The sequence below is a fragment of the Lutjanus erythropterus genome, chromosome 18, assembly GCF_056507025.1.
Source record: "Lutjanus erythropterus isolate fLutEry1 chromosome 18, fLutEry1.hap2, whole genome shotgun sequence".
Classification (NCBI taxonomy): domain Eukaryota; kingdom Metazoa; phylum Chordata; class Actinopteri; order Lutjaniformes; family Lutjanidae; genus Lutjanus; species Lutjanus erythropterus.
In genome coordinates, this window is record NC_139334.1 from 26,420,048 (window position 1) to 26,431,716 (window position 11,669).

Genomic DNA, 11,669 nt, shown 5'->3' on the forward strand with positions numbered 1-11,669 from the left:
GATGATTTCACCATATGTTTGATGCTATTTTCATCTCCCCCTGCTGAGAAAGCAGAATCGACAAAAGGCTCTCAGATGTTGTTTTTGTTAGCTTCCTTAATTTCAAACACGCGGGCCTCGCTGTCATTGGTCCGTAACACTGCCCGATACATCCTGTTGTTTTTCTTATTCAGCTGGTTTGTTTCATCAGAGAGGAACGGTGACTCATAATTCAAAAAAAACACTGAAACCTGCTCAGGCTTTTCTTGTGGCTTTCGTGACACAAGAGGCTGCACATCCTTCATGTTCGCTGCTTTTGTTCTGAAGATTTAAGCTCGACGTTTAAAATCTGATCCTCAACTTAAAGTTCCTGCAGACAAACTCCACATGAAACATCTCAGATTTAAGTTTCACAATCAAACGTGAAATCTGGATTCACTTTCAGATTGAATTGTCACACTGATTTTTGGTTAATTATTACCTGCAGTGAGCCCTCTCACCCACTCCTTTATTACTGAAGAGAAATGCCTGCAAACCGGTCTGGGCTAATAGTTACACACAGTGTGGGTGTCGCAGAAATACTTTGTCTCCACACCTACACTCACTGGCCACTTTATTAAGTATACCTGGTCAACTGCTTGTTAATGCAAATATCTAATCAGCCAAACACATGGCAGCATCTTAGTACATTTAGCTACAATTCACACATGTTGCCTGATCTGATGAGTCTCGAATTCTGCTGCAACATTCAGATGGTCGGGTCAGAATTTGGTGCAAACAACATGAAAGCATGGATCTATCCTGCCTTGTATCAACAGTTCAGGCTGCTGGTGGTGTCATGGTGTGGGGGATATTTTCTTGGCACACTTTGGGCCCCTTAGTACCAACTGAGCATCGTTTAAACACCGCAGCCTACCTGAGTATTGTTGCTGACCATGTTCATCCCTTTATGACCACAGTGTACCCGTCTTCTGATGGCTGCTTTCAGCAGGATAATGCGCCATGTCACAAAGCTCAAATCATCTAAAATTGGTTTCTTGAACATGACAGTGAGTTCACTGTACTCCAGTGGCCTCCACAGTCACCACATCTCAGTCCAGCACCTTTGGGATGCGGTGGAACAGGAGATTTGCATCATGGATGTGCAGCTGAAAAATCTGCAGCAACTCTGTGATGCTATCATGTCAATATGGGTCAGAATCTCTGAGGAATGTTTCCAGAACCTTGTTGAATCTGTGCCATGAAGAATTAAGTCAGTTATGAAGGCAAAAGGGGTCCAGCCTGGTACTGGCAAGCTGTACCAAATGAAGTGGCCGGTGAGTGTAACTGGCTGAACATTCAGGGTGTGTTGCACCAACAAAGATAAATTCTTAAATCATGGTTTAACTTTAAGTTATACTGTACCAAACTTTTAAAATTTAATTCTGTTGCACCAAAACTTTAAACTCCAATTTGAAAATGTGATCTAGTTGTGCTAACTTGTTCTATTTATCTTTTTAAATAGCCGCCTTTTTGAGGTGGACGGAACAAAATAAGTTCCTCAAAGAAAGTTAAGGGACAAACTCAACAGTATCTTAACCTTCTATTATTTGGACATATTCCTATTTTAATTTGGCCAACAATTTTTTCTCAAAGGAGGAGAAATGCTTTGAGTGGAAACATCACCAGAGTTATCAAGATTCATCCTCTGAGAACCACGAATGTCTCAATATCTTGTGCCAGTCCATCCAGTAGAGACGCTGAGGTAATTCCCTGCGTAAGTGAAGACTTTGACCAGCTGGTGGAAATTGAAATGCAGAGAATAAACTTGGAACTGAAATGGTAATTCAACTTTATTCTCATAATGCAAAAAAGTCCTCCTCACCCCCCCCCCCCCCCCCCCCCCCCCCCCAAATATTTGGCCACATTTCTCTTCCACACTGGAGATCATAAATGTCTTGCAGGTCAGGTTTTTTTTATGCAGAAATTGAAAATTCCTATAAAAACAGGTGGACAGAACATATCTGTTGCCATCTTTAAGGCTGCACCAGCAGAGCTAAAACACACATCAGACCTTGTGCACTCACTGCTCTCGCTCAGTTCTCACAATGACACAATCACAGCAGAATGTCAGGAAGGTTTTCATCCAGAAAAAATGAAACAAGAGGATGAAATCCCACAAACGAGTCGATCCATCACATCCTCAGGTCTCGTTTCAGAGTTTCAGCCTCAGCAGGTCTGTGAGGGCAGCAGGTGAGGAGGTTAACAGGACAGTGGAGTGAATGTTAACAAAGCTGAGTGAATGTTTTCTTTCTTTATTTTCCCTCCTACATCACTTCTTCACACACACACACACACACACACACACACACACACACACACACACACACACACACACACACACACACACACACACAGAGCAGGGCCTCTCAGAGTAAAGAAGCGTGACCAGCAGCAGCTGTTGGATTAACAGCTGCCTGTGTTTGTCTGCTGAGACCCGACACACTCTGATCTCTGATCTCCCTCAACCTCTCTGCCGCCTCCTGCTGCCTCTCACTCCTCTTTTCATTCACCTCTATGACACAGTGCAACATCTAAATGTTCAGTCCAATTCAGCGTAGGTCGGTCTGCTTGCTTATGGATTAATTCTGTATGTAAATTTCAGGAGAAAAAAGATTTCAGCTTCTCAAATGTAATTTTTAAATATTGTATGATAATTAATTGAATATATTTGGTTTTTAGGCTGTTTTTGTACAAAACAGGCAACTTTCAGAAAGACTGGTGGGCATTCACTACTTTCATTCAGACTAAACAATTAATTGATTAATCAGTCTGATTTCTTCATTAGGCTAATTGTTTAGGTTTTTTTTTTTAAGAAAAGAAAAGAAAACAAAAAATATGAAAATATGATTTCCAGACCCTGAAATGCTATTTTTTTTTTTTTTAATATTCTGTGATAATGAATTGAATATGTCTGGGTTTATTATTTATTTATAATTTTATTTGTTTTTTATTTAATTTTATGGATGAAACAAGTGCAGTTCAATTTTCATTCAGATTTAGAAATCCAAAATTATGAAACTAACTTTCTGATTTGGCTAAAATCACATTATGGTCATTGTTATTTAATTATTATTTAATTCTATATGCTATATTTATTATTGATTTTTATTTAATTATACTAATTACAATGCTTGATAATGATAATGATATGAGATTACTTGCTTCTCCATGTAAAATAATAAATATAACATAACATAATATAATATAATATAATATAATATAATATAATATAATATAATATAATATAATATAATATAATATAAGACATTTAGATTACGAGCGCCATCATGTGGTTTAAATGACGCATAGCAACGGTAGCCGAGAGCGGTCAGCTGACTAACGCGGAAGTGAGAAATGAGTAGAACAGTACAGTGGAAAGTAGAGGCTTTAACTGAGAAAAAAGTGTGTTTTTGGTGTTTGTTTGTGGTCCACAGTTGGATACCATGGTCCGATGTTTCCTGATCCACACCGTCTGTCCGGTCAGTGCTGTCGGTCCCGGGGACAGTCGGGTCCTTTATTCGCGGCTGTTTGGACCAGATGAAGCCGTGCTGACCGACCAGAACCAGGAGCTGAACCCGGAGCAGAGACGACTCCTGCAGAAGGAGAAGACAGCGGTGGTGGCAAGGTGAGCATGTCTTTATAAAGTCTTTGAAATACGTATTCCTCTAGTTACAGTGACAAACAATTATAATTTAGAATATCTTTCATTTTTCAGAACTACTTCCGGAATTCTGAAATTAAATGAACACTGTTAGTGACAGAAATATTACTCTATAATTCTCATGTTATGTTTGTCAGTTTTCTTTTTGGGATGTCAGAGATATATGATTAAATTCAGTTCTCTGTTGTCAGTCAGAGCTGCTGCTCTGTTGTATTTACTAACATCAGCACATCACTGATCTTAAGATCCAAAATATTAATGTTTACATTTAGAATGGACCCCAAAGTAATTACATTCATCTTTACTTTTTATTAATCATGACCTGAACAACACAATAAAATTAGCGAGATCTTGAGAACAGCGTTTAAACTGTTGGCTGCACCACACATCCACAGGAGAAATGAGATTTTTCTAAAGACTTGTGTGTAGATAACATGATTTTTAATTAATATGGGAGCTTTTTAGTGTTCAGATCTCTCCTTCTTTGTTGAGGAAGTGCAGAATGCCATTTAAGTCCATAGAAAAAATAAATAAATAAAAAATAAACATGCTTATGAAATAAATATGGCTATAAAGTAAATAAATGAGGCATGTAATTAATTTTTTTTACTGTTCTTTTTTTGAAATCTTTATTATTATTTTTTATTATTTGTCCTTTATCACAGAGTGATACTTTGTGTGGTAGTGTTCAGTAGCAGGCAAATGTGGCCTGCTACTTTTAGAGTGGTAAACTTTTAGAGTAAAAACAGTTGAGATGACTGGTTTTCTGCCTGTGTCTGTCTTTCTGATGATACCTGTGATCCTCTGTGACTCAGGCAGGTGCGGAGCGCCGTCTCTCTGTCCCGTGAGGCTTCAGGTCGGCTGCTGGTGGAGGCGGTGCCCGGTGAGGAGGCGCTGGCCCTGCAGGAGGCCGAGAGCGGAGTGGTGCGTCTCCGAGCTGGAGACCCCTTCTCTGAGGAGATGAGTGCTCTGTGGCTCGGCGTCCAGAGTCTCGGCTTCACGCTGGTTTGCGAGCCCCACGAGAACCTCCTGCTGGCTGAGGGCACCCTGCGCAACCTGACCCGACACTGCCTGGAGCACCTGCACATGCTGGGGCAGGGCAGCGAGGTGAGAACCAAACCCCAAACAGTCAGGTTTTTATTTTCAAGAAGGGGTTTCAGTTTTTATTAGACTGTCAGGAACTCTCTCAAACATTAATGAGTCAAACTGGGACTAGATTAACATGCAGACGCCATTTCCCACACAAAAGTTGTGATCTACAAAAACAAACTTGACGTGAGAATGTGCACACCTTTAAGTAAACTCTGACCTGTGCATACAAACATTTTGAATAAAAGGGGAATTTTGATTTCACTGCAGATGGTGAGGTGGTGAACTGAAGTTAGGATGTAGGAGGAATCATTACACCTATAATGATGCCTCTCACACTTTTAATTTCACTTCGTATCACACATTTAATCTGTGTTATCATAAACAGACAAACCAGTGATGTTATTTGTCCTTGTGCTTGTAGTCAGTCATAATAAGCACCTTTAAATTAAAAAAGATATGAGTCAACTCAAATCTTTAATCAGCATCTGTACAGTGTTTCATCAACGCTGAGGAGGAGACCGACTGTATGATCATCCTTTTTATAAAATAGCAAAAGAAATGCAGAACAGAGTGCAGTTTTAATAACATGTTCTGGAGTGTTTAAATAAAGCCAGTGTCAGATCTCGCACAATCTTTACACTCCATGTCCTCATTATCAGTCCTGATCATTATGCAGCAGGCCAACTTCACCACAACAAAACTCAAATAAACAAATTATGTTCACGTATCAAACTTCAATTTTCACGTAATATCCAGAGTAGGGGATACCACTGATTGCTTTTGGTGAGGCGCGAAGCATCAGTCTAACTGCTGTAAACATAAATACTGCAGTAATGATAATGATGCGTATTGCTTTGTTGGCAGCAGTAGACAGACAAACCCAGCAGATCTGTTTCAACCAGGTACAAATACAAGTCGAGACTATTCTGTGGTTCCTGGTGACAAGCTGTTATCAGCGGGAAATAGCCGACAGGTGCGTGTCTGATTCGATTTACATGTCAGATAAAGTCCTTGTCCTGGTTTTCCTCTCAGTTGTTGCCATGAATCACTGTAAAGAAGCTGTAAAGATCAGCTGCATCATTACTACGCATCAGTCTGGGCGTGTAGAGGGTGGGACGTTAGGCTGATCCACGAACATATTTCCAGCTGGACTGGTATTTATAAGGAGAACATTGACTGTTGGTGTGTGTACACACAGTTTTCTAAGTTTTTTGATGTACACCATTTTTACGTACACTTTTAGTTTGGATCCTACACACACTTTTATAAATGAGACCCTTGATCTGATGTGATCTGGATGGAGAAAAAGCAGCGAAATTGCCCTTTTTTCTGTTTTCACAAATACAGTTAGCATTTCTCATATCTGACAGAAGTTTAAAACAGTCTCTGGAGTCTCTTTGTCTTGGTTTGAGAAAAAAAATTCAGCGGTTTTCGTTCTAGATCTGGTCTGATGTGGTCTAATTAAGCCGTTTTTAACCAGTGGCCAGTGTGGCCCCATAGCACCATCTAGTGGCCCACAGAGGCAGTGGTCCTGCCAAATAGTTTTGCATTTTAAAAAATGATTTTGGTCACTTACAAAGCTAGTTATGTTATATCTAAATGTGCTTAAAGGGATACTTCACCCAAAACGGAGTCATTATCTTCTCCTTCTCATGCTGATCGAAGGTCATGTTTAGTTTTTCAGTCCAAAAAACACTGCTGGACTTTCACAGGAAAAGAGAGTTGCAGAATTTCCTGAACAATTGAAGTGAATGGTGACCAGATTTCAAACAGAAAGCAACGGAACAAAAATATAAAATGCCTCCATGCTGCTCGTCTAGTGTGATACAAGTCTCTTAAAACCCCAACATGCCAAGTTGACTTGAAAGACGTCATTTACACCATGTTTTTGGTCTAAATCTTCACCATAGATCCTTAGCTTGGAGCTGTATTCACATGAGATTGCACACCGCCTGACCTGGGTATGTGCGTCTTTTGACACTGTGTGTGTGTGCAGGTGAACAGCATGTCAGGGCTTTAGGAGACTTTGATTACACCAGACGAGCAGTATGGAGGCATTTTATGTTTTTTTCAGTTGTTTTTTCAGTATGAAAACTAGTCACCATTTGCTTAAATTTTGCTTAAGTTTTCCTGTGAAAATCCAGAAATGTTTTATGGACTAAAAGAACAAAACCTGACTTTCAGTCGACATGAGGGTGAGTAGATAATGACTGAAGAATTTGCATACATAAAAAAAACCATTTACATAAAATGCATAATTCCAAAAAACAACATAACAACGCATCATCAGGTAGAGACAAGAGTGTTTTGCCGCTGATGAAATGAGAAAGTGATTTGGCAGACTGATCTGCGCCAGTAAAAGCTTCTGGTGAGGAAATATGACCCTGGATACATTAAATTTTGATTCATGATGGCAGGCAGCGATGCTGAGCCAAAAGCTGAGTGTGTTGAATGTGGTGAAATCCTGTCAAATGATGCGCTAAAACCACGGAAGCTCCAGAGACACTTGAACACAAAGCACCCTGGATGTATCAGGAAGCCAAAAGAATATTTCTAAGCGAAATGGACGGGCTCCAGGCAGAACAGAAAGTCACCATGACAGGAAAAACTCAGTCAAAAGCCACTTTGGAGGCTCACAATATGGTTGCTGCTTGTGTAGCTTGTAGCAAGAAACCCTTGATGGTTGTAGAGGAGCTTATTTCACCTCCTTCTGTCATGTTATAATTTTTTCCTCATTTATTTGGAAAGGTGGACCTTAGGTTACAAACGTTTGAGAAGCCCTGATCTAAAGGAAGAAAAAGCTGGAAAATCAAGCTTTTTGTGTTTTCACAAATGGAATAAATTCAGTCTGTCAACATCAGGGATCATCAGGCAAAAACTAAATAAAAAAAAAATCAGGATATTTAGATGTTTAGAAATCTTCAGGCTGAACCACCATAAGATATCAAGCTTGTGGTTAATTTTTCGGTGGCTGCAAAGAAGTTCTTTGTGGCTCAACTGTATTGGCTGAAGAATAAGATCAGTCTAGTGTTTGTACTTGAATTTAACAAGTTGGAGCTCTGGCTGCGTTTGTCTCACTGCTGGCCAGTTTGTGAAGCAGGGATCAGAGGAGGAAAAGATTTTATAATTGGAGAGTTTAGCTCTGACACTGTTATTCGGGAGACCGTGTTTATTTTTGGATTTAAAAGGATAAATCTGGGGATATTCAACAAATCCCATGAAAAGACCCAAACCAACAATGAATGTATCTTACTAACAAGTGTTGTCTGTGTGGTAAAAGCCTGATATATCTTATTCCTCTGTGCTGCAGAGCTCCATCGTGGCTAACTATTAAAAACACATCAGTAAGCCACGTTGTTGCACTGGTTGACCTGTTAATTCATTACCATGAACACACACTGTAGTTCATTTAGAGTCTGTCCCACATACACCATCCTGCTGCAGACAATAATCACTGTAGCTCCAAATGTAGATTAATCCACTGCTGGAAACACCAACAAATGTGCCATTTACTTCCTGTTTGAGTCACCTCCTCGTTTCCTTCACTCACTTCCTCTCCTCGTGTCTTATTTCCATCCAGTTCCATGCCACTTGTTGGTTAATGCTGATAAAATGGGTGCATTATTACAAAATAAAGTTCTTGCTAAGTTTAATGGTATTGTATTCAAATAAAACCTTTTGTAGCAGAGTGTGTACACATTTTTAAAGGCCTCGTTAGACTGAAATCAAGTTTACCTTCTCATATCTGTTGCCGCGTTGAGCTCTGATAGTCAGATGTTCAACAGCAGCAACTCATTAGAGGTTATGGAAACAGCAGTGAAAGAAGATTGCAGCCATACAGATTTTATGACCATCTGTAAATAACTGCGATCATTAAAACGTCTGCACGAGGTCGTCACTGTCAGCACTTTCCCCGCAGGTCCTGCTGAGGAGCAACCGCATCGACGCTCTGCTCAGCCGCCTCCTTCCTCACGGGCAGCTCCTCTTCCTCAACCACCGCTTTGCCCAGAGCCTGGAGAAGGAGGTAGCGGCTTACATGGCCAAGTGAACCAGGGAGCAGCGTTCGCGGCCGCGGTGACTTCCAGTTTGAGCTCAGCAGCTGCTGGCTTTCAAACAAACTTGGTGTTTACCGTTGCTGACATTTCTGCAGCAGCAGAAGAAGAAGAAGAAGAAGAAGGAGAAGAGTGGACTAGTGGCAGCTGCTGTTTCAGATTGCACGAGGTGGTAAACACATAGAGTGGTAAATATCTCCCTCAGCCACTTGCAGCTCACTGTTGACTGTTTACTGTGTGGGAGGCTTCAGTTCAAATCCTGTTTGTCAAATTGAAGAGTGGAAAGAAAAATGTGGCAGATTAAAGAGTGCAGCTGAAGAGGCCGCTGAAAAGCTACTTCTCAACATCAAAGACAGCCATTTATCTGATTCGCCACACTTGAAATGTCATAGTGTGACCTTGAGGAATCAGACTTGACCTTGTTTTTGAGAATTCGGGGAGGATAAATGAATCTCCAAGTGGTTTATTGCCTCAACTTGGCTCCTAAAGCACCTTTCGTTCCTGCAGAGTAGGAGGACACCAGGATGGGATTTTTTTTGTGTGTGTGTGTTTTTGTGCAGCACAAAGTATGATTCATCTCATAGTAACAAAACAGAAGAAATAGAGCAAAGAAAGATCAATGTCAGACCTTTTTAATGTCATTTTGAACCCAAAATGTCAGGATTTTTGAGACACTAGCAATGAAAAAAATGACAAGAAGTATTATCATCGTGCAGCGATGTTGGCATGCAGAATACAGAATAAAAAACAGGAAACAAGGGCAAAAACAACAACTAAAACAGAAACATCTAGACACAATATATAACAAATGTATTCCTGAACATCTGTTGTACCTCCGACTGTGGCGCCCCGTGAAGCCAGACTCTCCTCCTCCTGGCCCCATAAAAGCCTCTTAGACCCCAGTTTTTGTGCCGGCACCTAAATCCAAAACCGGAGCGGTGAGTTTAGGTGGAGGGGGAAAAAAAATCTGTCTGGATGCCAGCATCAGCTGCTTTGATCTTCTCTTTTTTTCTGTTTTAAAAAATAAAACTAATTTTAGCATTACCCAAGGCGTATTCTTTGAAACTTGTGTACTCTGCAATCAAGGACACACAGTGCATTTTTTTTTTGTTTTTTTTTTCCCCCAAAAAATGAGGCACCAGGGAGAACACATTAAAAATGATAAAACACACCAGAGAAGGATTTAGAGGTCGTGTACATCTCACAGGGAACAAATAACACAAACTCAACATCAGCTGGATAAAAACACCTGCAAACTGAGTAACAGCTGAAATCAGAAGGTTCCACTGTGAGACCAGCAGAGGGCGCTGTTGTTCCTGGGAGCTTCACTGTGCAGCAAAGGACATTGTGGAAGAAGCCAATTTACTGATATTTTGGGTAAATTAAAAAAAAAAAAAAAAAAGGCCTCAGATTACTTTCTAAAAGATAAACCTGTGTTTGTTAAACACTGTCCTGCCAAAGTATGTGGACACTTGTTGTTTTACTGTGTATAAATGGTTTGCAGCTTCCTTAAACAAAGACAGTTATCTTTTTATTTGGATATACTAAGGCAACATACAAGTAATTTAATCATTTTGTGTATGCCCAAACAGCTGCACCAAAAAATCATAAAAAAAGAAGTATTAATAAATAACACAAAGATATGGGCATGAAAGTTAAAATGATTAAATAAACAACAGGACTTTTCAAGCAGCGCTGCTCTAAACATCACCACATGTGGTACGTTTGAGCCCTGCAGTGTTCAGGCTGTTTATTTCATAACTTGCACACTTTCGGCTCAGCACCTGCCATTTCTTTTGGCTGTGCGTGAGTATTCCTAAAGCCAGCCTTTATAAACAGCCAGAAAGTTTGAGTGTGTGAGTAAATAAATGAATAAATGAAATATTAAGAGGACCAGTGTGCAGGATTTATTGGCATTGAGTGGTGAACTTGCAGATTGCAAACACTTCTTTTCACCCCTTTTAAGAACCTACGGTGGCCGTGAAAAAACGCTCTGGCTCCGTCTAAACTCAGAGTTTGGTTTGTCCTGTCTGGCGGTGCAACATGGCGGACTCTGTGGAAGAGAACCCTCACCCTCTGTAGATATAAACAGCTCATGTTAAGGTAATGAAAACACAAAGATTTTGATTTTCAGGTGATTACACTCTAATAAAACATACATAATATTCCATTCTGACATATTTTATCAATAAATCCCCATAAATCTTAAACACTAGACCTCAAACATACCAAAAAAACAAAACAAATGAGTATTAATAAATAACAAAATCAAATAAGTTTGAATAAATAAAGTAAAATAAATTAGAGACACTGGTATAAAAGTCAAATTACACAGTATGCACACACATTTGTCCTGTTTCCATCTTAATAGAGAAAGTTATTCTTTTCATAAATCATGTAAATGGATGTGCTAGGATGCATCATCAGTGATGTGATCAGGGCTCCTCAGGTGGTTCAGGTCTCGTCACATCAGATACCTTCGTCCAGGTGACCCCGCCGGGGTTGATCGAGCCCAGACTTGAATCCCAGCAGCAACCACCCTCTGATCAGCCCTTTTGGTCCAAAAAAAACCAAAAAAAAAACGGGATGGCTTTCTTCGCAGCTTCAATCACATCCTCTTTGCTGCCTCTGTAATGCCCGCTCTCTTGAGGACCTTTCAGAATGAGCACCCTGCTAAACCTCTGCAGCCAGCCTCTATGGGCGTCTTCCAGCTGCTGTCCCGGCACTTCTCCACTCTCCTGCACCTGAGGGTTCCTTCATCGGTTGAAGAATTTTTGGCTTTGCGCCCATTTTTAGTGACGGCCTCTCCGCCAGCAGTAGGTCACCCACATAGACGGTCTGCA

At 40.3% G+C, this 11,669-nt stretch overlaps 1 protein-coding gene across 1 annotated transcript; it reads left to right on the forward strand.

Moving 5' to 3' along the window:
• Window positions 1-3,347: 3,347 nt before the first annotated feature.
• Window positions 3,348-9,870, forward strand: ap5s1 (adaptor related protein complex 5 subunit sigma 1). The gene is made up of 4 exons (XM_084743202.1): window positions 3,348-3,646; window positions 4,498-4,789; window positions 8,694-8,836; window positions 8,873-9,870. Exons 1-3 carry the CDS (start codon window positions 3,465-3,467, stop codon window positions 8,820-8,822), a joined length of 603 nt encoding a protein of 200 aa, XP_084599328.1. The 5' UTR covers window positions 3,348-3,464; the 3' UTR covers window positions 8,823-8,836; window positions 8,873-9,870.
• The last annotated feature ends 1,799 nt before the right edge of the window (window positions 9,871-11,669 follow it).